This window comes from Hippopotamus amphibius, chromosome 1 (genome assembly GCF_030028045.1).
Source record: "Hippopotamus amphibius kiboko isolate mHipAmp2 chromosome 1, mHipAmp2.hap2, whole genome shotgun sequence".
NCBI classification, from domain to species: domain Eukaryota; kingdom Metazoa; phylum Chordata; class Mammalia; order Artiodactyla; family Hippopotamidae; genus Hippopotamus; species Hippopotamus amphibius.
Window position 1 is genome coordinate 20,207,892 of NC_080186.1, and position 27,171 is coordinate 20,235,062.

Genomic DNA, 27,171 nt, shown 5'->3' on the forward strand with positions numbered 1-27,171 from the left:
ATGCCAGACATTCTCTTCCCAGAGAGCCTTTGAGGAAGGAGCTATTACCAGCACTTTACAGATGAAGAAGCCGAAGCACAGAGAGGTAAAGTCACTTACACAGGAACACAAGCTTGCTAAGTGCTCTTTTTTTTTGGTGGGGGGTGGGGTGGGGTTAAAAGAGTTTATTTGGGAAGTGTAGATTATACTAGTTGAGAAACAGAGAAGTCATAAAGGGGGGGACACATCCAGTAGAGAATGTACTATTAAGCCAGCTACCCAAGTAGTTTCCATCGGGAAACTCTGGGAAACAGTGCAAAACACACACCTCAGAATTGTCCTATTTTGGCCTTTGCTCACCATCTCCTGAGAATCATTATTTGAAGCACTTTGTGCCTGCTGTGAGCCCACGCTTGCTAAGTGCTCTTAACCACAGTACTATACAGGGCTCTAGGCCCCATCCTCCTGGGAGATGAGATATAGTCCTTCTGGACATTTCAGGCCCAACCCAGAGGAAGAAGGCCAGAAGGGAGACAGACTCAGGGTGCAAAGAGGGGACACTTCAGATCAAACACAGTGATGCCAGCGCCCATTTTCCACCTGGGCACCTTGGCCTACATGACACCTGGCACCTCAGGCAGGAAGCAACCCCACACGCAGGCAGCCCCCAGGCAGCGTGACGCCACCAAGGCAATGAAACAAACACTGTAGTGCTCAGAGCTCCGGGATGCCGTCCAGAGCACCTCTGTGTCCTCAAATCCACATAAAGGCCTGCTTCAACCCTGCCCTGAAGGAAACACCCTTCTGCCTCCTCCTAGAAGCCTCGATACGCTGAACCAGACCCCAGGCCTTCTCTTCCTCCTCTCCCTCCTCCTCCTCCTCTTCCTCTTCCTCCTATTCACTGCTGTCCTCTCCTTCCTGCCCTGTCCCACTCCCCTCTCCCCAAAGTGTTGGCTTCTGACCCATTGATCAGAGTCCAAGTAGAGGACAGGAACTCCTGCAGGCTTTGAGGAGCCCTGAAGAGCCTGATGGAGGCCTTGGAGCCCTTGGCAGAGTCCAGAGATGTAGTTTTAGGATGAGCCCAGTGCAGTCCTGCCTGTCAGGATGCCCTGCCTTCTCTTCCTCCATCCAAGCCCCAGGGCAACTGTGTGACTCGCTCCTGGACAAGCCTAGGCCCCAGCGGGCCTGAGAGCCCTCCTGTAGAGATGAAAGTAGGAGAGGCCTTGTGTACGGGTGCAAGTGTGGGAGTGGGCACGAGCCAGCCACGGTGTCCAGGGCTGGGGGCGGGAGAGCTGGAACAGGATCAGCGTCCCCCACAAGCCCCTTACCAGCTGGCCTTGGCCTCCTACCCTCCCGACTTTGTCCACCATCCATTCATTCACTCATTCAACAAGCATTTGTTGGCCAGTTATGATACAAATGCTGAGAATGAGAAGGATAAATGGGACACGACTCAGCCTCAGAACTGAAGTCCTGACCTTCCTCCCCTAATTGGCTCCCCACTCAGTTCATCTCAGTTGACAGGTCTCAGCTCCATCCTGCCTGTGGCTCAGGCCAAACCTCACATCTAGTCCATCAGCAAATCTGTCGTTTTGCCCTGGCTCAAAATACATCCAGAATCTAACTACTTCTCACCCCTTTCACCCATGCCACCCTGGCCCAAACCACCATCACGGCTCATCTGCGTGACTCACCAGGCCCAACGGTCTTCCTGCTTCTGTCTCTGCTGCTGTGTCTGCCTCTCACCTGGAGTCCAAGTGGTGTTGTGAAAACAAGGTCAGGTCAGGCCTTGCACACAGACTCCCCACCCACAACCTGTGCCCTGGCAGCTCCCCCGCGGGAAATGACCTTCCCCTAGAAACACCCTCTGCTCACTCCCTCTCCTCAAAGGTCAGCTTTTCTGGGAGGCCTGCCTTAACACATTTAGCATTGCAGGCCCTCCTCTTCTCCAGAGCACTATTGCCAAATATCACATGAGATATTTTACTCATCTGTTTTGTTTGTTGCTGATTTTCTCTCTCAGGAAAGTAAGCTCCACCAGAGTAAGATTTTGTCTGCTTGGTTCACTCCCAGGACCTGGCTGGCCCACAGCAGGGGCTCATTAAGTAGCTGTGGAATGAGTGAAAGAGTGACTTGTGGGTGACCCTTAAAAAAAGCTGTCCCTGCCTCCAGTTCTGCCATTTCCTGTCTGTCCCCACACAGGCAGCCACAGAGGTTTGGCAGGCCCTCTGGGCACAGAGTTCCCCCTTTCCTCATCCTGTAATTGCCTGGTTACTGGTCTCTCTTTCCCTGGGAAGTGAACCTGGGAGGGTGGGGTTATGTCTCTCTTGCTCAGGAGGTGGAATGTTGCAGAGATTAAAGGAATGGGACGGCCTGGGTCCAAATCCAGGCTGAGGTGTGGGAATTGAATCAAGTTACCTAAGCTCCCTGGGCCTCCATTTCCTCATCTGGAAAATGGGGATAATAATAGTATCTCCTTCAGGGACTTCCTAGGTGGTGCAGTGGTTAAGAATCTGCCTGCCAATGTAGGGGACATGGGTTCGATCCCTGGGCGGGGACGATCTCACATGCCGCAGAGCAACTAACCCCTGTGCCACAACTACTGAGACTGTGCTCTAGAGCCCGCGAGCCAAAAAAAAAAAAAAAGTATCTCCTTCAAAGCCCCCACAAGAGAGGATTAAATAAGCTAATGCATGGCACTTAAAGCCACGCAAGGCCCATACTATGTGTAATATGAGTGTTAGCTAATCTTAGCAGTTATTGTTCTTCAATATTGTATCCCCAGTGCCTGGCACAAAACCTGGCCCGTATTTAGTAGACATTAAATATTTGCTGGATAAATGAATGAATAAATGAGTACAGGCACAGAGGGTGAAGCAATGGCATGAGAACCTAGAGGAGCTCCCTAACCCAGCAGGAAGAGCATCCGGGAAACTTCCTGTAGGAAGGGAGGCTTCAGCTGATCCCTGTAGGAGGAGGAGGAGTTAGTGGAGGAAGGTGAAAGGCAGGAGCAGCATGTGCAAAGGCCCCTCTTCCCAGGAGAGACCTGATGCCTGTGGGAAAGTCAGCCCCTCACCTACTGACTGTACTGTAGTGCGAAGAGGCCAGATTCCCCCACTGTTGGCCATTACGAGGGCATTCTTGGGTGTAGGCACGGTCCCCACCCCAGAATGGCTGCGCACCGAGGGCGCACCATTCCTGTGGTGGCCCCCTCGTCAGATCAGCGGCCCTCTGAGATCAGGGGAAGGCAGGGAGGTGGGAGGCTGCCCCTTGTTGAGGGACCTCCATGGGGCGGGCCTGACTTTACCCAGGCTACTGTCTCACGGTGGATATTATTATTCCCCCCCCAGAGAAGAGGGGACAGAGGCCCAACATCATCCAGCCAGTAAGAGACAGAAGCAAAGTCCACTCCAATCTGTCCGGCTCCCTGTGGCCACCCGCGTCAGACTGGGGCTCCTGGCAGCCAGAGTCTGTCTCTCCCATCACTTCAGCGATTGCTTGGTGGGTGACATCACCCGTTCCTGACTCCCCTCACAGAGCACAGACTCAAGAGCTGCACGGGGGAAACCCTCAGTGGGGTGTGAGAGTCAGTTCACCCTCAGGAAGCACCCCCCTGTGAACTGGAGCAAGGATCTGGCCCTACAGACCCTTCCTACAGAGCTCCAGGCAAGGTCTGACCTGTGCGCCTGAATGTAAGGTGCTGGGAATGGGCCTGAGAAAGCTGGAGCTGGAGCCAGATTGATGGAGGGTGAGGGTGAGGGGCTGAAGGGACCAATCCTGGGAACAGTTGGGAGCATTTTACCCAATGCCATCGCTGCCCAGCCACTTGACACCTCACTTACCTCATCTGTGGATGGAAGGGGTTAAGTGCAGAGTCTGCCTCCCAGCCAGGAGCCAATCCCCCAGCTGCGGTGACCACTGGGAAGCTCTAAGGACTCCCGTCAGTGACTCAGGGTTCAAATCTGCACCCTGCCACTCCTTAGGTCACCTTATAAGAGAGGTTCAGATCCCCTCTCTGAGCTTCACTTTCCTTATCTGTAGGAAACAGCAGTGATAAACCTCAGCCTTGGAAGGCTGATGTGAGGATTCAGAGGCAGAGGCTGGGAGAGCTCAAGGCCGACTGTGAGGTGTGGGCCCTGCAGGTTATTATTATCAGCAATCCAGAAACTGGTTTGGAAGGGGTTAAGTGGAGACCTTGCCTCCCCACCAGGAGCGAATCAGAGCTGGTAGGGGAGGAGCCAGGCTGCCGGGAGGAAAGAGATCTAGACTGGCCAGATGCTGCCCTGAGAGGGGACGCAAGACACCAGCAGGACTTGGGGGCCATGGGGCAGGGGCTTGGTACAGGGCCCCTGGCCTCTGCCCTCTGATAGCTCCAAGCCAGAGGGTGCAGGACCAGCTGCTAGCGGTGGAGGGAGGAGGGGCTGAGCCACCTGAGCCAGGACAGCGCAGGGCGGGAGAGGACCAGGACCTAGAGGCCTCCCAGCCCCCCAGGCAGGGGCCACCAGCTTGACCTCCACTGACCCTGAGAGCCCACATGGGATGTAGGGTCTAATTTTAGCTACAGCTGCAGGGCCCACAGCCCGGAGTGCCTGCCAGTGGGCACAGGCACTGGGAGGGTTGGGGAGACCAACCCCGCTTCCACCCAGCCCTGCACCCTGGACAAGCTGCCTCCTGTGGGAGCCCTGATGGGTCCCCCATGGCCTGGCAGACAGCCCTCCTCTCTGCCGAGGCCAAGGTCAGGGGGTGCAGCCAGGAGGGCAGAAGGACACTGCCTTGCAGTCTGGACAGGGCTTGCATCAGCCTGAGCAGTGCCCAGGGGCAGGAGGCCCCGCTGGGAGGGCAAAGGCTGGCTTGGTTGTCCAAAGGCCGAGGAAGCAGAGTCCTGACTGCAGGAAGGCAGGACCAGAGAGCTGGGTCCTACCAGGCCTCCTGGTGCCTGGCCCGTGACTTGCTGTTTGACCTTATACAGGCAGCATGCCCTCGATGGGCCTCAGTCTTCCCATCTGTACAATGAGGGCGCTGACCTAGAAGCTTGATTGCAGTCCCAGAGGCCCACCCTGCTTCCTGCAGCCCCGGCTGTGGGTGGCCACATGCAGTCATGGAGAAGAAAGTCCCTCTGGCTGGCACTGTTGGCCTCCTGGCTCCTCATCCTGCTAGGAGTCTTCCCCCTTCTCCGCCTGGCGGTGCCTGCCAGACCCCGGGCAGGGGCCCCCCAAGGTTGGCCCAGCTGGTTGGATGCAGAGCTCCTGCAGAGTTTCTCCCAGCCTGAGGAGCTCCCAGAAGATAGCCCTCAACCTCCTCAAGCCCCCCGTGGTGGCAGCTGCAACTGGGGAGCTTGCTTTGACACCTCGAAGTGCAGAGGTGGTACCCTCAAGGTATTCGTGTACCCGGTGGCTGGACCCATCTCTGAGACTCGCCGCAGGATCCTGGCTTCCATCGAGGGCTCCCGCTACCACACACTCAGCACTGCCGAGGCCTGCCTCCTCCTCCTCCTCAGCCCGGACACCCCTGCTGGAAAGTGCGACCCAGTGCCCCCGCAATGGGATGGGGGCAGGAACCATCTGGTCCTCAGTCTCCACCCAGCCCCCTGCCTCCGGACCTTCCAGCTGGGAAAGGCGATGGTGGCCGACGCCAGCCCCACGGTGGACACCTTCCGGCCTGGCTTTGATGTGGCCCTCCCGCTTCTCCCCGAAGCCCACCCATTGCAAGGTGGGGCACCTGGCCGGCTGCGGCAGCACAGCCCCCGCCCTGGGGTGGCCCTGCTAGCCCTGGCAGAGGAGAGGGGCGGGTGGCACACAGCAGGTACCAACTCCTCTGCCTGCCCCTGGGATGGGCGCTGTGAGCAGGACCATGGACCCAAACAGTAAGTGGACCTTTCCCCTTGGGGGCTGGATGGGAAGGGTATGTGATGGGAGCAAGCCCAGGGGCCAGGGTAGAGGGCAGGATTGAGATGGGCAAACTTGGGCCTCTGCTGCAGCAGGAGGGAATCAGTTTAGACAGCAGAGAATACTACCACCAAGATGGTAAGTTGCTGCAAGGGGTGTCCAAGGCAGGTATTGGAATTCTTCCTTAGGGATCTTTAAAAGATTAAAACATGACTCATTCCTACTTATTCTTCTTCTTTTATTCCAATCTTTCCTTCCCTGATATTTTATTTAACATATGACTCTATAGTGCTTACTCTGTGCTAAGCACTTTTTATAAATGATTATAATAAAATAATACTAATCTCATCTTTTAAGTGTTGTATACCAGACACTAGCTCAGAGAGGTTGAGTAATTTGTCCGAGGCCACCCAGCCAGAAAGAACATGGCCAGTATTTTAATCCAGGATTGCCTCGCTCCAAAGCCTTCAGCATTAGAATTCTGGATTTTAAGCAATGATCAATCCTGTCAAACGCCTCAGAGCCATGGTCACAGATGGAAGATGCACCTATGTCTAATTTTGGGGATTAACCTCTCAAGGTAACTGGCTTTGGTTATAGCAAATGTGAATTGTCAGCCTTACAGAAGAATTCCTGCCAGTGAGACTGCCTGAATACATACAGGGTCGTGGGGACCCATGGGGATGTGGAAAGCTCATTCAGAAACTTCTCTCTACCTGCGCTATTTGGGGTGACACATCTCAGGTGGTAAAGCAGGTAACCCCTAGGCACCCTAACCCTTTTTGCACCCCCAGGTGGCCAGCAGTATCCAAAGGCTGGCTGGGCAGACTGGAGTTAGAACCTGTCACTCTAGAATCCTTCCCTTGTCCCCTGTCTCAGGTATCTCCCTATTCTTTGCTAGAATAGCATGGCTTATTCTGAGCTCCACTTCCCTCCTAGGAATTCTTCATGGGGCCAAGCTCCATTTTTGCCTCTGCTTGGGGCTTCTGGGGCTTCTCTCAGCCACAGGGCTCTTGTGGGAATGGAGTCTCTCTACCTCCTGAATGCACATGGCCTCCAGGGAGCCCCGCAGCCAGGAGTAAAAACAGAACTCCCGCTCAGTCCCTGTGGCCCTTCTGCCAGGACCCGTCCCTAGCCAGCATCCTCGCGGTCACCCGAAAAGCCAGGAATCCCCCCAGGAACCTCCAGCTGCAAACTCAGCCAGAGCTCACCTTTGGTGACAAGCTTCTCTGCTCACCTTACCCAGCCTTGCTTCTGATTAGGCACTTAGCCATTCTTAGTTACAGGAAGTTCCTCTTTCAGCCGACTGTAGTTACTGCTAAGTGCAGTCGGTTGCTGGTGAATCTGACAGGTATTTTAGCCTGAACTTCTCTGAGAAACTGAAACCTGGGGAGTGCACACAGTAGGTAGATGCTCACTAAATGTTTACTGATTGAATCCAAATGGGCCAGAAGTGCCCAAGGTTTTCTAATAGGCGTGGGCCACCCTTTGAGTAGCATTTTTGATAAGTGTATTTCTAAGGTGTGACGCCTGGCAGCCTCTAACTGTCCTCTGAACTTCAAGCAGTTCTGTCTTTGGCCTCAGCCCCCCTGCAGGCGACAAGGCTTGTAATCTTTGGAGTAGCTGGAGCCTCAGTTTCCCGGAAGTGCCAGGCAACTGCCTGAGCAGCCAGTCAAGTATAGGGACAGAGAGAGAGGGAGGCCCACAGCCACAGGCCAGCCCCCAGAAGGTGGCCTGAATAAACAAGTGCCGGCCAGAGAAAGAGTCCATTCATGGTCCCTGAAACCGTCCCACATTCACTCCGCTGGGGGAAGGGGGAGGGGAGAAAGTGAGCATTTGGGGAGACCTGCCCTGGGCCGGGTGCTGTGCCAGCCGCCTTACAGCAGTCATGGCTAATCCTCTCAAGCACCCTTCAAGGGAGGTGCTAGTATCCCCATTTCAGGGAACAGGAAACTGAGGCTCAGAGAGGCAGAGGGAACCAGCCAAGGGCCTCTGGTGACAAGCTCCTTGGTTCACCACGGCCTCCCTCACGGCTCCGATCAGGCGCCTAGAAGCAGCAGAGCTGGGATTAAACCGCGCACTTCTGGCTCCAAAGCCCATATTTTTCCACCTTCGTTGAACAGTCTTCTATTGCTTCGGAATAAGCCTCCACCCGTTTAAATTGTTATTTATTTATTTTTATGAATAGGGAATTCATTCACATGGTACAAAATTCCAAAGGCACAAAAGGGTATACAGTAAAAACTCCTTCCCACCCCTGTCTCCGGTCACCCGGTTTTCCTTCCTGGAGCCAAACACCATTTCTAGTTTCTCTTCTGTCTTTTCTGAAGTGCTCTGTGTGTATATAAACATGTGTATCTGCTCTCCCCTGCTTTTTGTTTTTTTACATAAATTTAGTGCATATTTTAAGGCCCCCTGGCCTGTTGCCACTGGGCTCAGGAGATGCAGTGCCTAGGGCCATGGCACTTTAGGGGCCCATGAAAATGTTTTCATTTCCCTGAAAATCAGAAGAAAAATGTGAACTTTTAAATAGAAGAAAATGCTTTAATATATAATATTAGTATGTTCATTTTTACACCAACACAGTTATCAAATATAATTTTTATAATATTTTGATGGTCCAGGGGCTGCAAAGGCCAAAGTGTCTAGGACACTGGAAGTCTCAATGCAGCCCTGCCTGGGGCCATGGGTGGAGTCACCTTGACAGCAGCCTTAGGCACTGAGGCTCCAAGTCCCTGGCAAGTACTTTACAAGGTCACAGATCATCAGCAGTCACCACGACCTCCCTTCTACAACACCCACACCCACACACACATACACACATGCAGGTACTCATCCAGCCTCTGATGGGGAACTCACCACCTCCCAAGGCCACCCACTGGCTGCTCTCAGCCAATTCCGTTACTAGAATTTGTGCCGAAACAGACCTATCAGACATTTGGTCCATTGGTCCTGGGTCTCTCCTCTGCTGCACATTGAGCATTGATTCATTTAGCACCCAATGAGTGCCCACTCTCTGCCAGGCGCTCTGCTCAACCCTGAGGATACCAGATGAGGGAAGCACAGCCCCAGCCCTCAAGTAGCTCGCTCTTATTAGAGAGACAGACAAGACACTGGTTGTGACACACATCGTTAAGCAGAGAGAGGCTGCGCAAGTTGCCTGCCCAGCACCTCTACTTCAGAGCTGTGTGACCTCTTAGGCCTCAGTTTCCTCATCTGTAAAATGGGATACTAACAGCACATACCTCCCATCTCATGAAGTGAGTCAGTGCATGTAAAGCACTTAGCAGCAAGGACATGCTCAGTAAAGGTTAGCCTGGCTCACTACTACTGCGGTGCTCACAGGAGACACCAAGGAAAGCTTCCCAGAGGAGGTGATATTTGAACTTTAGACATTAAGACCTGCAAGGCAGGGAGGCATGCTCCAGGCTGAGGGAGAAGGAGGTACAAAGACACAGAGGGAATGGTGGACGTGAACGGGACTGACCAATACAATTTATTCAGCGGGCTCTCTGGCTCTGGGTTCTCTGAAGCCTTCAAGTTAGGGTTTTTCAGTCCCTTAGGGCTTTATTGGGGGAGAAGGAAAAGGCTGTGGCTGGCTGGTGCTGTAGCTTTTAATGAGGTGGAGGGTATCCTGTTTTTTTAACTTGTGGCTTCTTCTAGGAGAAGCCTAACGGACACCTAAGCATTGGACAAAGAAGGCAGGGTCCTGTGGGAGACCCCTGGGAGGCAACTCTGGGGTGGTTCAAATAACCTGGGGTCAGGAGTTAGCACACCTTTGTTCTAGTTCCAGCTCTGCCCCAGCCCTTTCTGAGACCCTGAGCTAGTGCTCGGGTTTCTCTGAGACTCAGTCTCCCCACCTATTCAATGAGGGTTGGTCCAGAGGCTAAGTACTCCTAGGATTGCTTCCTTCTTTCCTTTCCTTTCCTTCCTTCCTTCCTTCCTTCCTTCCTTCCTTCCTTCCTTCCTTCCTTCCCTCCTTCCTTCCTTCCTTCCTTTCTCTCTCTTTCTCTCTCTCTTTCTTTCTTTCTTTCATTCGATGCAGGCTCTTCGTTGTGGTGCACGGGCTTCTCTCTAGTTGTGGCGCACAGGTTGCAGAGCACGTGAGCTGTGTAGTTTGCAGCACGCAGAGCTCTTTAGTTGAGGCATGCAGGCTTAGTTGCCCCCACAGCATGCGGGATCTTAGTTCCCTGAGCAGGGATGGAACCTGTATCCCCTGCATTAGAAGGCGGATTCTTTACCAATGGACCACCAGGGAAGTCCCCTAGCATTGCTTTTTGAAGGTTCAGACTCAGGACCAGATAGGCTGTAGCTAAGGAGAGCCCTGAGACCCTCTAGGTCCTATTCAGCAGTCCCACTCTGAGCAGGCCTGGAGCCCTGGAGTCCTGCACACATGCATGCACACACACACACACACACACACACACACACACACACACACACCCCGTAGCCAGGTCAGGGGCACTCCCTCCCTGGCTGGGCAGTCCCAGGGTGGTGGCTCTGAGGAGGCTGTGACTCCTCCCCCTCCCCCATAGGCACACGCAGCCTGAGTGTGGCCCTGGGGCTGGTGGGGAGGAGGTGGGAGGAACAGAGAAGGCCTGTCCTCTGGGCGAGGGGGCCTCTGGGCAGCAGCTTCCTGTGTGGTTCCAGGCTGGGGGCCCAGCCCACCTCCGGACAGAAGAGCCTTTCACAGGCCTGGGCTCTGGGGGTTGGGGGGAGGGCAGGGCATGGAGGCCACTAAGGTGAGGGCTGCCCAGAAGTCTGTGTGTGGCGGAGGGCTGGAAGGGCAAACCGTGCTTGCCCGAGTCAGACCGGCCTTGGAAACATCAGCTCCCGCCACCTCCCATTTTGCAAATAAGGGAACCAAGGTCCTGAGAAGAGAAGGGAGGTGTCTCATACCACCAAGGGCAGTGGCAGAGCTAGAGCTGCTACCCCAACTTTGGGCGAGGGGCAGTGTGTGGCTGGGCGTGTGCAAGAGTGTTTGTTACCACGTGAGACCATGATGGTGGGTTTGCACATTGTGAATTTGGGAGTGTTAGTGTGGAGGGCTGGGGGCCATCAAGGGAGTCGGGGGGTGAGGGGCAGCTGTCTCAGGCCTCCTATGTGCGGGGGGGCCCCCTCCTGTGCCTCCTTAGGACCCATCCTGGGGCAACGCTACCCAATGCCACCTTCTGCCTCATTCCTGGCCGCAGTCCTGACGCCTTGCACTTCCTTCAAGCCCTGCAGGTACAACCCCGACTTGGGCACCCCCCATCCCTGTCCCCCCACACTCCTGAGCTGGTAGTCTGGGCCCAGGCCAATGAGAAGGGGCAGTGAGCTGCCCACTCCTTTACTTTGGGACTCAGATGTGCCTACAGCCATATTCACTGCACCCTATGCAGAATACCAACCCCTCCCCCGCCAAAAAAAACCCCTTTTCTCTCCTCTTTACCCCTTGCCCCCAATGCAGTAGTTGCTGACTTGGAACAGGGAGGAGGGGTGAGTGTGTGCAGGGTGGGACTGGGCTCCCCAGTGACCCCCCCCTACCCCCCAGGCTGGCTGCATCCCTGTGCTTCTCAGCCCTCGCTGGGAGCTGCCCTTCTCCGAGGTCATCGATTGGACCAAGGCGGCCATTGTAGCTGATGAGAGGCTCCCACTTCAGGTAGCTCAGGGTCCTGCCTGTGGGGTGGGGACTGGACCCGGGACATGGAAGGACCCCGAGATCCCAACCCCCTGGTCTCAGTCCTCATTCTTATCCCCTATCTATGTATATTGATGATTTTGCCCCCAACCCCAAGCCTCTACGGTTCTGAGAGCAAGTCCCCAGCCTCTTTCAGCCTCAGTTTCCCCATCTGTACAATGGGATGATACACTAGATGATCTCCATGAGCCCAACCCTACTGGCCCATGACTGCTTAAATACCTAGTTTAAAGGAAAGCCACCAAAAAATCCAAAATCTGAGTGCCTACATGGAGCTTGGGGTGGGAAAGCAAAATGCACAGTGACTTTTCCATCTGATGAAACTAATTTTGCTCAGTTCTGAACAACATATGCTTGAGCCTTGAATCCCCTGAGAAGTGAGAATGGTGTAAGAAGTTCACAGGAACAGCTTCCATTCACTGAGCTGCTACACTGTGCTAAGCGCTTAATATGTAGCATCTAATTTAATCCTCACAACCACCCTATGAGGCAACTACTATTATTATTCCCACTTTACAGATGAGGAAACAGACTCAGATTAAGTAGCTCATCCATAGTCACATGATTACTAAGTGGCATTTAAACTTAGCTCTGTGTGATCCTTGAACTCTTGGCTGCTAAGTTACCTAGGATTTTGCCAAGGATGGCAGCTATCAACCCATCCGGAGAACCGTGGAGGCGGGCTTCTGCTTCCCAGACCTCCAACCTAGGTGATCCCTACCCCAGGGTGCGTCAGGGGCTACCAGGGCCCCACATCTTCTCCTTTGCTCCCTCTGTGCCTCAGGTCCTGGCTGCCCTCCAGGAGATGCCCCTCACACGGGTCCTTGCCCTGCGTCAGCAGACCCAGTTTCTATGGGATGCCTACTTCTCCTCAGTGGAGAAGGTCATCCTTACCACTCTGGAGGTGAGGGGGATTCACCTGATGGGGGCTCTGGTGCTTGGCTCTGCCTCATTCCTGTCCCCTCTCCATCCTCTCTTCAGACACCTCCTCTGCCCTGATGTTTGGGCTTCCCCCTTGAAGATGCTTCTAGGATGAATCTGAGACTTGGCTCAGAGCTCTTGGATGAGTTCCTTCTCCAGTCTTGGCCTGGTTTCCCCATCTTTAGCAAACAGATTTCAAAGCATGTGCCAACTCCAGCTGATGGGCATTGGTTGCCCGGGGTGTGTGTTGGGAGGGATTCTGGGTCCAGAAAGAATGTCATGACATGTTAGTGGTATCTGCCACGAGTGAGGACAGCATCACTGAGTGACCCCCTACTCTGGACTTCTGAACCTTTCTGTCCCCGGCAATCTGGTGATGCAGACGCTGCCTTCCCCAGATCCCTGAAGGGGGAGGTATGGGGCTGCACCAGGTCCTCACTTCCTCAGATCCCGAGCACCACCACACTGGCCACCCCCTCTGCACAGCCTTCTTTCATTTCACAGATTATTCAGGACCGGATCTTTGGAGCATCTGCTCACCCCTCGCTACTGTGGAACAGCCCCCCAGGGGCACTCCTGGCCCTGCCCACTTTCTCCACAAGCCTCTCAGACTTCCCCTTCTACCACCTACAACAGGGTATGCCCCAAGGATGGGACAACTTGAAGTGCCCTCACCAGCTCTCCCCAAGTTTGCCCCAGCCTCAACCACAGAGCCCCACCAAGCCCCTCCCCAAATCCCCCACATCTCTCCTGGCCCCCCAAGTCTCCAACTCAGGTCATTCTCCAGGGGTTCTGTCCCCTCCCACCCTAATAGCCTGTGTCTCGTTCCTCCAGGCTCTCGTCCTCTGGACAGGTTCAGCGCCCTGATTTGGGTGGGGGCTCCAGGCCAGCCGCCCCTGAAGCTCATCCAGGCTGTGGCAGGCTCCCAGCACTGTGCCCAGGTCTGCCCCCTTGCCAGCTGGGTGCCGGGACCCAGGGTGGGGGCAAGGAACAGGGCAAGGCCCTTGAAGACATCCGGATGCCAAGGATAACCACACATTTTGGGGGGAGGCATGGGAAGGATTTTCAAGTACCATTGCTGCCTTCCTCTTTCAGTCCCAAGTTTCTAGTTCCTTTCCCCCACCTCCATTCCCCCTCCCCTCATGGAAGCTGATGAAGCCACCTGAAAAACAGGTGCCTCTTGGGGAGGTTGAAGGAAACATACATGCGTTCATTTATTCACCCAGCATTTTCTGAGCACCCTGGGCTTGATGCTGAGGATGCAGAGAAAAAGCAGGAAAGGATTCTGCCCCCAGAATCATATTCAGTTAGTATTTCCCAGCACACAGAGTGTCCTATGTCACTTCTGAAGAAGCCAGATAGGTTCTTGAGAATACCTGGAAAGGAGGTGAGCAGTCAGCTCAGCCAGGGCACAGATGGAGCAGCTTCAAAGATGGGACATTTGAGCTGGGCTGGGAATGATAAAGGAGCAGGAGGAAGAGAATGAAAACCTTTGAGAGAAGATGGGGATGGGGCATAGGGTCAGGGCCCAGGCTAGGTGCGACTTGAATTCTAATGTCTCTGGAATTCATGCCTTTCAGAAGCTCAGAGGCAAAAACAGGGCAGCCATGAAAGGACTTTGGCTCCAACTAAACTCCTCCCAAACTCACGTATACAGCTGCTCTCCCAAACGTCTCCCACCCTGAGGAAGATTACTCCTGGGACCACCCCACCCCACCCCCTCAACTCTACCACCACCACCACCACCGCTGCCTTCCGCCCCAGACTTCAGGAACATCCTCCTTTCCTTCCAGATCTTGGTTCTCTGGAGCAGTGAGAAGCCACCCCCAGCCAGGTGGCCTGAGACAGCAGTGCCCTTGATAGTCATTGATGGGCGCAGGAAGGTGAGGGATAGGGAGGGGTGCGGAAGGGTGGGCTCTGCTCCGGAATGCTGGGATCTGGGGAGGACACACACAGCGTGATCTTCTTGGGCCTGAGCCAAAGCTGGACTTCAGGCTGGGCCTGGAGAAATCTGACCATGAGTTTCAGCTGCAGGCCTAATAGAAATGATTCTCTTCCATCCCTGGCCCTTGTGAATTGTGCTTCCAGAGAACTGGGGTTTTATGTGATGAGGGAAGGCAGAAGGAGTACATTGCTATCTCAGGTAAGGGATAGAGAGGAAACCTAGACAGGAGGCAGCATTTTGGGGGGGAGGGGGGGGCTTCTAAGAACCTTGGTTGGTGTGACACACCTGCTTGCTGTGCCCTTCTGGGAAAGTCCCTTCATCTCTCCGGACTTATTTCTTTCAAACGAACGGTGTTTGACAACCCCTTCCAGGGTGGAGGTGAGCATCTAATGTGACAATAGAGGAATCCTGAAATGTCAAAATTGGAAGGACCCTAGACACAAATGGCCCCATTTTACCAAAGGGCAAATTGAAGTCCAGAGAGGGAAAATGAGGTATTCAGGTCCGAGTTCCGGGCAGACTTGCTGTTTTCACTGCCCTTCCTTCCACACTATGCCTGCAGGGGCTCCTGCTAAGCAGATATTCAGATACTCACCGTGGGAACCTGGGGAGGGGCCCACGGCTGAGTTGCTCTCCGTTCCCTCCCCCTGCAGGTCAGTGACCGCTTCTTCCCATACAGTGCCATCAACACCGATGCCATCCTCAGCCTGGATGCCCACAGCAGTCTTTCCACAAGTGAGGTGAGGACTCCCAAGAGGAGACGTGTGTGGGTGGGAACAGAGCCAGAGGGCCCTGGCACCCCTCAGATTCCGGGAGCGGGGATGACCAGAGATCAAGAGGTCCAGCCTCCTGCTTTAGAAATCACCCCCGCAAGCCGTCAGCCTCCTCCTTAGAAATCTAATAGAAGCTTTCCACAGATTCTCTGAAAACACGATTTTCAGCTCCCAGCTGCAAAAGCACTGTTTCTAGCTCCCAGCTGGGAAAGTTCCCCTAAGCATCCCCTGGAAATTTTCATGCTCCTGTCTCCTCTCCCCTGAGTCCCCTCAGCCAGGCTGGTCTTGCCTCCACGTCTCCAGATGCTCCTGGCAGGGCAGGAAGTCCTTCCTCACACCTTACTTAAGTATCTCCTCCAGGTGGACTTCGCTTTTGTGGTGTGGCAGCACTTCCCAGAGCGGATGGTTGGCTTTCTGACCTGGAGCCACTTCTGGGATGAGGCCCGGGGTGGCTGGGGCTACACTGCCGAGAGGGCCAACGAATTCTCCATGGTTCTCACCTCGGCTGCCTTCTATCATAGGTATAGATGGTAGCCCTGGTGCTGGGCTCAGGGGGCGAGACCCCCTCTTTAAGCCAGGGGCAGGGGGGCAAGGGAGTGAATCCAGCAGTCAGCCCAGAGCTCAGAGATCCAGGTTCAAGGCCACTTCCCAGTGCTGTGACGGGCACGTCTCCTCATCTCCCTTGAGGTTCACTTTCCTCATCTGTAAGGTGTATTCACCTCACTGGGCCGGTGTGATCATCAAATAACAAAAGGACGTGAAGTCCGGGGCACACATAGTCCACAAATGGCAGCTGGTGGTATTTTCAGCTGAGCCAGGCAGGGGGTATGGACAAGGTTTGGATTGCGGGGTGGGGATGGGGGTAACCCACAGCCCTCCTGAAGCTGGTCTTTGGACCGCCAGGTTTGATGGCCTTGGAACCAGCGGATCCTTCCCTCACTCTGGCTCCGAGTTCAGAGCCCAGGGGAGGGGGCCCCAAGGAGCTGTGAGGGAGGGGCCAGGGAGTTCGCCATTGGCTGCAGACAAGCCACAGAGCACAACATAGTGAGAGCGGTGCATACGTGGGGTGGGGCTCTCTGAGGCAGTACAGGCCTCAGAAAAGGGAGCAGGACTTTCACAAGAGGCTTAGGAACTGAGGTCAAAGGGAGAGTGAGGTCAGGAGGGAGAGAATGGGGCCTCGGGGGTGAATTCGGCTGCAACCTCTCCCGCTCCTGCCTCCTCACCCAGGTATTACCACACCCTCTTCACCCACTCCCTGCCCAAGGCTCTGAGGACCCTGGCAGACGAGGCACCCACCTGTGTGGATGTCCTGATGAACTTCCTCGTAGCATCTGTCACCAAGTGGCCCCCTATCAAGGTGCCCTATGGGACGTGGCATCAGGAGGCCAGACCTCCTCCACTGGTGAGGATCTAGGAGGGTGGTTGGCACTGGGAGGACCCTGGCTAGGGAAGGGATTCCCTGTCTAACCTGAATCCATGTTGCTGCACGAGGCGCGGGGGCGGGGTGTAGGGTGGGTTCCCGAGGACAGAGAATCCCTCCAACGCATTTCTCCTCCCCCTCTTAGGCGCCTCGGGGTCCGGGGCTCAGGCAGGAGCCGCAGCCCGCCGCCCAGGACTGCATCAACCAGATGGCGGCAGGGTTCGGTCGCATGCCCCTCGTGTCCTCTCGCCTCCGTCTGGACCCAGTGCTCTTCAAGGACCCGGTGTCCGTGCTGCGTAAGAAGTATCGCAGCCTGGAAAAGCCCTAAGAGGGACGAGCTGAGACTCCAGACCCGCTCCCAGGGGCGCCGCAACTGCCTGGGGAGGCGTGGAGAGGCTCCGCCCTTCCCCTGGGATATCTGGAGACCCAATCAAGGCTACTATTTAGCCAGCACGCCAGGTCCCGATTAGCCAGCCACAGCCTTGCCCCACCCTCCAGCCAGTGGCAGTTCCCACGTGCAAGGCGCTGGCTCCGCGGCCCTGCCTCTGCCTTCACAGACCCGTTGCCTGGAATGCCTTTCTCGGCTGCTCTGCCGAGCTGACATCTACTTCTCTTTCAGATCCTCGCCTCCTCCACGAACCTGCCTGACCCCCACCCCCGCCCCGGATCCTCTGCGCTTTCACAGCCGGGCGTGTCCCGGCGTGTCCCGCAGTCCCGACACTGTGCATGCTGCCTTGCAAGGTATACCGTCAGGCCCCAGGACTGACCTGGGAGCCCCGGGAGGGCAGGGCCGTGTCCTCTTCTCTCTGGTCTGGCAGGTGCGCCACAAATATTTGACGAACATTTGGGTGGAAGAGGCATCACTACGTGCCTGGCTCTGTGCCGACAGTGGCGGGGCGTGGACAGGGCGTGCGGAGTGAGAGCCAAAACTCCACCCTCAGGCCCTGGGGTTCCTAGTCCCGCCGGAAGGCAGCTTCCCGCGGATTCCTGGGTTGCCAGGCGCAATCCTCGCGCCCCAGGGATGGAGCAAAGAAGTGCCAGGAGCCAGTTTCGGGGGTTCCGTCTCGACCCGGCGGAGCAGAGAGGTAGCGGGGGCGGGATGGGAACGGCCGTCGTCCCGCGTTACCAGCCTGGGCCACGAGAGGGCAGCACCGTGCCGCACGCCCTGCTCCCGGAAAGGGCGGGCAGCTCTAAACGCCCACCCGGTGGGATTAGCGGGCGGGGGGACGTGGAGGTTGGGGGTGCGCAGCTTGAAGTCTGAAAACGGGCTGGCCCACACACTTAGGACTAAGAGGCCATTCCTAGGTGGGCTGGGTGGGAGCAGGGGCGGTACCGAGCGCCCCGGCCGTGAGGGTGGAGTGGGGGAGGGGACGCTGGGTTCTCCTGGGTTCACCCACCTGGAACTGGAATGATCGCTTCCGAAATAAAGCGCGTGTCCTTGCCCCCTCACGCTCGGGCTATAAATACCTTTACAGCAGCTGCGCGGGGGAGGGGGACTCCGGTCTAGCCTGGGAGCTGGGGCCACTCTAGAGGGATGGGGATGGTGGGTCCAAACCAGGTCTAGGGTGTCGGGTGTTTTTCTGCTTTGATGGCCTCGCAGCTTTCGGAAACTCCCGTGACTGGTGACTAGCTCGCTGGCCAGAACATGCTGTCCCCAGGGCCTCCCCAAGGCCTCCCACCTCCATCCTCCAGTTTGACCTCTGGCCCCTGGATGGCTCAGGTCATCCCTGGAGCCAGTCACAGCGTGGGGTGCAGAGAAGGCTCTCTTCGGGAAGGCGTGGGGCTGCTAGACTCTTGAGGTGGAGGAGGGACTGGGAGTTAAAGGGGAGGGGAGACAGTCTGGCCCTGAGTCAAGGACAGTGGGTGAGGAAGCACACAGCTGCAGCCCAGGCAGCCTTCCCAGGGTGGGGAGAACTCCAAGTGCCAGGCCAGTCAGGGCAATGAAGTACCTTTTCTGTCCCCACTCACAGCTGCAGCACCCAGAACGCTGAACTGCCTTGGCGTGGCCTTGCCTGTGGGCTGCCAGGCCCAAGGGCTCCTACTGTACCAACATGCAGCCCAGAGCAGGTCCCCAGCCCCTGCGGTAGAGGGGAGGGCTGGGAAATGAGGCAGAAATCCCAGACCTGCCTTTCACTGGCTGTGTGACTTTGGGCAAGTGATTCCACCTCTCTTTGAGTCTGTTTTCTCATCTGTAAAAACGGAGGACAGCGATGACTGTCTCTTGAGAGGTGTTAGGGACTTGGCATATAGCAAAGCCGAGGGTCCAGGTTCCTGCAGACTGCCATGGCTGGGGGGAGGGAGGAATTGATTCCCGAGATTGGGGTGGAGTGGCGCTTAGCCACCAGTGGCGATACACACACACACATACACACTTCCAAGCCAACACTACTTCCCACAGATTTTAAGGGGCTGAAGAACCCGCAGGCCTAGACCACAGGCAGCCCCAGATGACAGTGATGGAAAGGCACAAAGAGGTCATTTCACAGATGGGAAAAGAGAGGCTCAGAGGGGAGGCAAGTGATCAACCCCTCCTCCTCCCGCTATGGGTCAAGACAAACCCAGTGCTGCCCTGGGAGCCTGGGAAGCCCACCTGGTCCCTCAAGCCATCCTTCCAGAATGGTGATAAAAGTAACCACTATTCCACAACCGCTGTGTGCTCAGCTGACTTTGGCTCCAGTCCTCACAACAACCCTGTGAGGTAGGTGTCAACATTCTTAGTCCACAGACGAGAGAGGCTCTGACCTGCTTAAGGGCAGAGACGGACCATTAGATCAGGGCCACCTGATGACTGGGCATGCTGCCTCCTAGTGAGACTGGGGACAGGTCCCCCTGCCACCGCTTCATCTTGGAAATACAAGCCACCTTCTAATTCAGGAATCTTCACGCACACCCCAGGAAGCCAGGGGCTCCTATTCAGGTTGTACTCTGTTTGTCCTCCATCCCCAAGTTCTGAGCAGGCCAGGCCATTACCGACAACAGAGCTGGCCCAACCATATCGAATAGCAGGCTCCTCGACCCCGGCGCACAATCAGGGCAAGAGAAGTGGCCCAGGGGTCTGTGGGGCTGTTGGGGGGGTACCCAAGCTGAAATCTCCACCCACCTCCACCCCTCCTGCCAGGACACCTTTGTGTTGGCACAGCTTCCTGGGCGGTGGGGGGGATAAGGAAAGAGGAAATCAGCAGGTCCTTACCTAGTCAGAAGTTCCCTCCCTCCAGGAAATGGAAACATTTGGCGTTCCGTGAAATGACTCAGGCACAGATCAGCTTCAGGTGCTCCCTGGCTCCCCATCTCAGGGGGACCCGTATGAGTGTGCAAACCCCTCACAACTCCCCAACCCCCATGGCCTCCTTGGAGCATACTGTTAGAGGCAGAGGGAAGGGGCCCTGTCCCAGAACTTCTTTAGATTTATAAGGCAGAGGCCAGACAGACTGAAAATGGGAAATGAGGCAGGCAGGTGAGGGGACAATGAGGCCAGTCTCCCCATCTATCACCCCTCACTATGCCCCTTGCCTTTCCAGAGGCTGCTGGTAGGGCAGCATCCGCTGAGGATAAGGCCCAAACCCTGTCCCGCCAGGAGCCGGAAGAGCAGGGTCACACCAGCTTTACACGTGCTGAGTTCTCATCCTGGGGCTGGCGGTAGTCAGAAAAGGGAGGCAGGGGAAGAGCCTATTCCTGGAGTGGGACAAGGCTCCTCCACACCGAACACAGAGCAGCGATCAGGAGAGGGACGTGGTTTATAACCCAGCTGTGGTAGGCAGAGTCCTGGCTGGGCCTGGGGGACACTCAGTCCAGCCATCTGCAGGCCTGTCTATGCCCCAGCTGGCTCCTGGCCAGGCAGTCAGTCTGAGGGGCCCCGGCATGACTGACAGTCCTTCATGTCCTCAGAGTAGTCCTCGATCTGGATGGTCGTGGTGTGGAAGTGGAACGTCCCCTGCAGGCAGGCACTGGCTGCCTTCAGCACGGCCTGGGCATCTGCGTTCCCAGCTGGGGGCAGAGAGGACACACGAGGGGAGGCACCAGAGAACCGATTACTCACTCTTGGGCGCTTAGGAACGATTGGGAGCCCCAGCCTCATATCCTGCCCCCAGCAGAACGAGAGAGGGGACCATGAACATCAAGAAACCCCCAGACTCACTCCTGTACCAGGCAACCCTCCTGTTCCCATACCTGGCACAACCCTGAAAGAGCAGGAAAAGCACTGGCTTTAGGAATCCTTCCTCTGCCACTAATTAGCTATAAAAGACTGGGCGAGTGACTTTACCACCCCTGCCCCTCCCCCCGTGCCCCCAACCTCAGTTTCTTCATCTATAAATGGGACCGTGATGTTCCAGTGTAATAACATATGTCAAGTACTCAGCGTGGGGTCAGGTCTAATGCATGGGCACTGCAGCATCAGGGGTCATCTGGACCCAGCAGGGATGGCCCCAGGCCTCCCACCCACGGCCTCTCTCTCACCCACGCTGAGTGTCCCCACTACTTACCGATGGCGACGTGGACAGACAGGATAGGCTGTGCCATGGTCAGCGCCCAGATGTGCAGGCTGTGCAGGGCTTCCACCCCCTCCACTGACAGCAGCAGATCCCGCACAGCCGTGAAGTCCATGCCCTTGGGGGTCCCTGAGGACGGCAGGGACAGGGGCTGGAGGAGAGGGCTCCCTCCCACCCACACTGCTTCCTGCTCCTCAAATGTCTCCTCCCTCAAGACTCCTCAGCCAGCAGGTCGGATGTTGCCCCCGCCTCTCAAATGATCGCCGTCGTATCACCCTGTGGTATTTTCCTCTTCACACTTTTAACACTGTCAGAAATTATCTTATGTGCTCGTTTCTTGCTGTCTCCCCCCCTCTAACAGGGAAACTTTACGCGAGCAGGACAATTGTTTGGTTTACCACCCTATCCTCAGTGCCTAGAACAGTGCCTGGTCCCACAGTGTATGCTCAATTAAAAAATATTTTTTGAATATAAAGAAGGGAACCTGGGGATCTGTGCACCCACATGGGGCATCCTCATCACCACTTTTATCTGGGTCAGTCAGATGCTTGGAGAAAATGCGCTGACCTGCAGCCAAACACTCCTGCTGACCACAAACCAGGATCCAGAGAGACTCTGACCACACAGAGACCTATGACCTAAGGCCCCAAGCACAAGAAAGCCAGGTGAGTAAGTGTAATAACTCAGGGCAGACCACTCGCCACCCCTGAGCACCCCTCAAAGCCCTGCCATGTCCTCTGGAGGCGGGGGCCTCGGAAAAGAAGGCCTGAGCTGCAGTGGATTCAGTCGTCTTGTCCAACACCAACTGTCCTTTTCCGACCCTCAGTCTGCCCCCCTCCCCCTGCACTGTGAGAAGCATAAACCTCACCCCCCCCTTACCCCCACCCCCCACCCCCACCCCTCGCTGAGGGAAGGCAAGTGGAGACTCAGGAAGCATATGAGGAAGGGCTGGAGGGCCAGGTGCTACAGACATCACCCCGAAGCCCCCTGACTAGGCAGGGAGGACACATCCCAGCAGGGAGGAGGCACTCTTGGGGGTAGCAGGAAGGAAAGGATGATCCAGGGGACATTTCCAGAAATAACCACACGTGAGGGCCCTGCTCGATGCCAAAATCAGCCTGGGGCCCCAGGAAGTGCTCCAGCCTATGCCTGGCTCCAGACCACGGTCCCCCGCCAATGTGCTGGGATGCACCCCACACGCAAGACACACCCACACCCACACACACACACACACACACACACACACGAACTTATGTTAGAGCTGGAGAGCCAAGAGCAAAAAAGGAGCCCCAAGCCCAGGTTACCTTCCATCAGCACCAGGATCACATCCCTCAGGATGGTCAAAGTTGTCCCCAGGACGAGGATGGAGAAAAGGAAAGTGCAGATGGGGTCGATAAACTTGTACTCTGGCTACAGGAAAAGGGCAAGGCGGAGCTGAGGCTCACCACCCAACACCTCAGCCTCCCTCCTCCCCTCCCACCTGCATGAAGTTGGGGAGAGGGGGCCCTCTCTGCAGGGTGGGCGTGAGCCTCCCCCTGACCCTGCCTCCCAATTCTCTACCTTTTATTCGGTGTCCAAAAGGACAGGCAGGACAGACCACAGTTCAGGATAACATCTCCTTGCCCAAGGGGCTGAGACATGGACGGAGCTAAATGGAATCTTAGGCACCATCTGGTCCAACATTCTCATTTCATAGATGGGGAAAAAGAGGCTCAATTAGAGCAAGGGACTCACTCTACATCATGTGGCAAGCAAGGGGTGGACCAAGCTTCAAACCCAACGCTTGGCTCTTTCCACTACCCCACACTGCCTCTATGTGATGGGCAGTGACGGGCAGCACACAGTCCTGGGTTTGAATCTGGCTCCACAACGTACCAGCTGGGTGATGCTGTGTAAGGCACTGAGCCTTCCTGAGCTGCAGAAAACACCACCACCTCTCCTTCAGGGTTGTTGTCAAGCTCAGAAGTGCTAACACTTAGTGGGTGTTGGATAAATGTTCCTTCCCTCTCCCACCCTTTTGCCCAGAGCTGGGAGGGAGCTAGAATCTGGAAAGGGTCCTGTGCAGAGAGACCCTTTGATCTACACTCCCTTCCCCACCCCACCCACTTCCCTGCATCCCGAGCTCTAACCTTGAAGTATAAAATAAAGGCTGCCACCAAAACGCCCAAGCTCTGCAGAAAGTCTCCGACCACATGGATAAAGGCAGCTCGGACACTGGGGTTCTCCTGCTGCTGGCTGGTGTCATGGCTGTGCTCCTGGCCGTGTCCGTGTCCGTGGCCAGACTGGTGAAGAATCAACCCCATTCTACGGACGTGGAGAGAAGGCCAAGGGGCTCACTGAGATAGCAGGTAGAGGCTTCAAATCAGCCAGATAGAGGCCCCCATTAGGGCTGGCCTCCCTGTGGGGTAAAAATCCCTGCCTCCCCAGACTGCATGATCCCTTTGCCCATGTGAGGAGCCAAACCCACGAGGCCTTGGTTCAGAGTGCCAACAGGAGAAGGGGCTCAGCTTCAGCCAGTGCCAGGCTGAGTCTGGGCACAAAGATGTCCTAGTACCACATCTCAGAGCAGGAGGGCCCACAGAGGGTATCTAGTTCCCCCCACCATGTCACAGATGGTGAAGCTGAGGCCCAGAGAGGGAAGTGGCTTGCCCAAGGCTACAGAGCAAGGGTGAGAGAACCCAAAAGAGACACGGGTTCTCTACACACCCTGCCTCTCATTGAGACCAATTTCAGGTACATCAGCTTGAAAAAGGACTTAGATTCTGCCCCTAGGGACACCTGCTCCTGCAAGAACTAGACTCACCCTTCCCCACAACAGGTATAAAGCCTCTTTGATTATGGGGTGGGGACTTGATGCTGTTCCAGGTTTACAGCTCCCAGTGGCCTTGCCCTAGGCCTCAGGTAGGACCCAGGTGTTCCAGGTGCCAGAGCTCAGACCACTAGGGATATTCTGACCCCGAGACCTATCCTGGAGGGCGGCACAGCCTCCCTCTAACCAAGGCAGGCATGTAGGTATGCACGTGAGAAGTGGGAGGAGGGAAGACTCACAGGGAACGCAGGCCACACTCACATGATGTTGACGACCACAGCACAGCCTGACGTGATCAGCATGGTTCCCTCCTTGATCTCATAGTCCCCAGAGATCAGCCGTTCCACCGCCAGGTAGACCAGTACCCCAGTCACGACCCAGATGGACAGCACAGAGACCAGGGCACCCAGGATCTCTAAGGAAGAACCCGCCCCCCAATACCAATTTAGCATGGGGCCCTAAGGCTAAGGAGCCCCCTCCTCCTTCCCACAAAGTCTGGGCCTGGGTCCAACTGGGCTCTACTGGAGGTATGGCTGGTGTGGTTGTACCTTATCCCACCACTCACATCTGAGAACATCTGAGCTAGAAGAAACTCAAGAAATCATCTGGGTCAACCCTTTCTGTTAAAGCTGACCCATTAAAATATATACCCATTGCTCAGCTGGCAAACTAAGGCTTCTGAGGACCTGAGGCTGGGCCATCTCCCACCAAGAGAAAGATGACAAGGCAGCCCAGATATGAGCTTCAGAAGGCTTTGCTGACATTTCCCTCCCCTTATTGTGGATCCATGGAGTTATGTGCAGTTAATGGCACAGTCATTTATTCTTGAAGTCTGGCCACTTCATTTCTTAAGCAGGTGGACTCTCCTTCCCTGCAGGGTGGGAATTCCCAGAAGACTGGGGACCAGGGTTCCCCCATCAGACTGGGAGCTCCCAAAGACAGAAGCCAAGGTTGACATCTTCTTCCCCAACCCAAGTCACCCTCCTGGCCTTACTCAGGGACCCAGCGTACCCACCTAAGAACCTAAGTCTTGACCCACCCCCTCTCCCAACTCCATCCCCATCCCAACCAGGATCCTCACCAGCTCGATGCCAGCCGAAGTTCATGGTCTTGGTGGCTGGCCGGGAAGACATCCAGAGGGAGAAGAGGCTGATGAGCATGCTGGCAAAGTCAGTGAGCAGGTGGGCTGCGTCTGTCATGATCGCCAAGCTATGTGCCAGGGACCCACCTGCAGGGGCAGAGCCAAGAGGATGGAGGGTCCTTATCAGCTCCCCAAGGAGCCAACTTCCCAGAGTGTGTGTGCAGCCGGGAAACCATGAGCTCTGTAGAAAGACAATGGATTCCAGACCTCTCCACCATTTCCTGTGTAACCATGGGCAAGTGACTTACTTTCTCTGAGCCTCAACTTCTACCAGCTGTGCAATGGGATTAGCAAAACCTACTTAGAGGGCTTCCTAGGTGGCGCAGTGGTGAAGAATCCGCCTGCCAATGCAGGGGACACGGGTTCGATCCCTGCTCCAGGAAGATCCCACATGCCGCGGAGCAACTAAGCCCGTGCGCCACAGCTGTTGAGCCTGAGCTTTAGAGCCAGTGAGCCACAACTATTGAGCCCATGTGCTGCAGCTACTGAAGCCCACACACCTAGAGCCTGTGCTCCACAACAAGAGAAGCCACGGCAATGAGGAGCTTGCACAACACAACGAAGAGTAGCCCCCACTCACCGCAACTAAAAAGAAAGCCCGTGCACAGCAAAAAAGACCCAACACAGCCAATTAAATAAATAAATAAATTTATTTAAAAAAAACCTATTTAGAGGGTGAATGTGAAAACTGAGTTCAAATTGGGCCTGTAGGGGAATTCCCTGGCGGTTCAGTGGTTAGGACTCCCCGCTTTCACTGCGCCCTTGGCATGGGTTCAGTCCCTGGTCAGGGAACTAAGATCCCACAAGTTGCACAGTGCAGCCAAAAAAATTCCAAAAACAAAAAACCAAAATGGGCCTGGAAAGCACAGTAGGCACTCAGTAAATGCTCTTCCCTTCTAGGCATTCAGGTCTTCCCTGACCTACTAGTTGTGTGTGATCTTGAGCAAGTTACTTAACCTTATGGTGCCTCAGTTTCATCGTCTGTAAAATAAGGAGACTGACAGCACCCACTTGACAGCACAAGGTTGTTGTGACCATTGTATGAGACAGTGTGCATATAAAAGGCTTAGCGTGGTGAGCGTTCAGTAAATGGAGCTGCTGGTATTAATACTACAGGAGCATCCAGGAGAAAAGCTTTTTGGGTCATCCAGACTATCCATGTGCCAATTTCATTTAATTAGCGCAAACGTCCTTACCAATGACTTCGCCAATCATGAACAACACGCAGAAGGCACATGCCATGCAGAGCTGGCGCCAGGCCCTCTTCTTCTTGGGGTCGCAGTGACTGCCAGGACCCTTCTGGGCATGACAGTAATGGTTGCTCTTGGTAGCCAGCTCAATGGGCTGCAAGTCCAGGCCAGGGCCAGGTGAAGACAGAGGCATCCAGCTGCCCCCATCCTGCCACAGAGATCTGTAAGACCTGTCCGAAGAGCAAGGGTGAGGGGAGACTCAGTTCTCAGATGCGAGCAAAGAGGCTGACTTTAGTCTTACCTCTCTGTGGGGCCTGGGTGTTCCCATGTGCCCATTTGGAAGAGCGAAGGATACTCCAAGCTCGACAGACTCTGAGGAGTGACCAGAAGCCCGTCTTTGCAAGGGGTGCTGGGCAATGACCAGTCCAGGAGTCTTGGCTCCGTGTGTTCCCTCCTCCCCCATCCTTCCCAGGGCCTGGAGGAGGCAAAGACCTTGGGAACTGGCCAAGGCGCTGGGCCCGTCCAGCGGAGCGCGGAGAAGGAACAGAGCTTACAAGCTCAGCGAGAAGAGCGGATCTCCCCTTCTCACGGTCTGGCGCCACCGGGCCTGCCCACCGGGCGGGGTTGCCCAGGGGCAAAGTGCCGGCCCCGGGGCGAGGCTCCAGGCACGCACTCCCCACTAACCCGCAGGGGTCAGGATCTGTGCCCAGCCGCGAGGAAGGGATGATCCCTGTGCCCAGGCTCAAGCTCCCCTTTCCTTCACGTCACCCCACCCCTCCTGTGTGGTCCCAGTTCAAGCCGCCGCCAAAACCAACCACTGCCAGGACAGCAAACGAGGAGGCAGGTCTGATGCCACTCAAATTCCCGCCCCTCCCCAGGCTCTCGCCTTACCGGGCTCCAAGCCTGGCGTCCAGCAGATGCTTCCTCTCGGTGGCGTCCAT

The 27,171-nt window shown here is 55.7% G+C and overlaps 2 protein-coding genes across 3 annotated transcripts; one reads left to right on the forward strand and one right to left on the reverse strand.

Moving 5' to 3' along the window:
- The first annotated feature begins 4,790 nt into the window (after nt 1-4,790).
- On the forward strand, nt 4,791-18,040 carry EXTL1 (exostosin like glycosyltransferase 1). The gene is made up of 11 exons (XM_057700857.1): nt 4,791-5,842; nt 11,000-11,090; nt 11,398-11,505; nt 12,329-12,448; nt 12,970-13,102; nt 13,300-13,406; nt 14,259-14,348; nt 15,064-15,150; nt 15,544-15,704; nt 16,411-16,585; nt 16,749-18,040. Exons 1-11 carry the CDS (start codon nt 5,070-5,072, stop codon nt 16,929-16,931), a joined length of 2,028 nt encoding a protein of 675 aa, XP_057556840.1. The 5' UTR covers nt 4,791-5,069; the 3' UTR covers nt 16,932-18,040.
- Nucleotides 18,041-20,441: 2,401 nt separating this feature from the next.
- SLC30A2 (solute carrier family 30 member 2) lies at nt 20,442-27,171 on the reverse strand. Of its 2 annotated transcripts, XM_057700827.1 has the most exons (8): nt 27,122-27,171; nt 26,237-26,460; nt 24,981-25,127; nt 24,161-24,314; nt 23,220-23,394; nt 22,395-22,500; nt 21,085-21,219; nt 20,442-20,587 (listed from the first exon to the last, which is right to left on the reverse strand). In XM_057700827.1, exons 1-8 carry the CDS (start codon nt 27,169-27,171, stop codon nt 20,442-20,444), a joined length of 1,137 nt encoding a protein of 378 aa, XP_057556810.1. The 2 variants fall into 2 exon arrangements, with proteins under 2 accessions (XP_057556810.1, XP_057556819.1); XM_057700836.1 differs by lacking the exon at nt 24,981-25,127.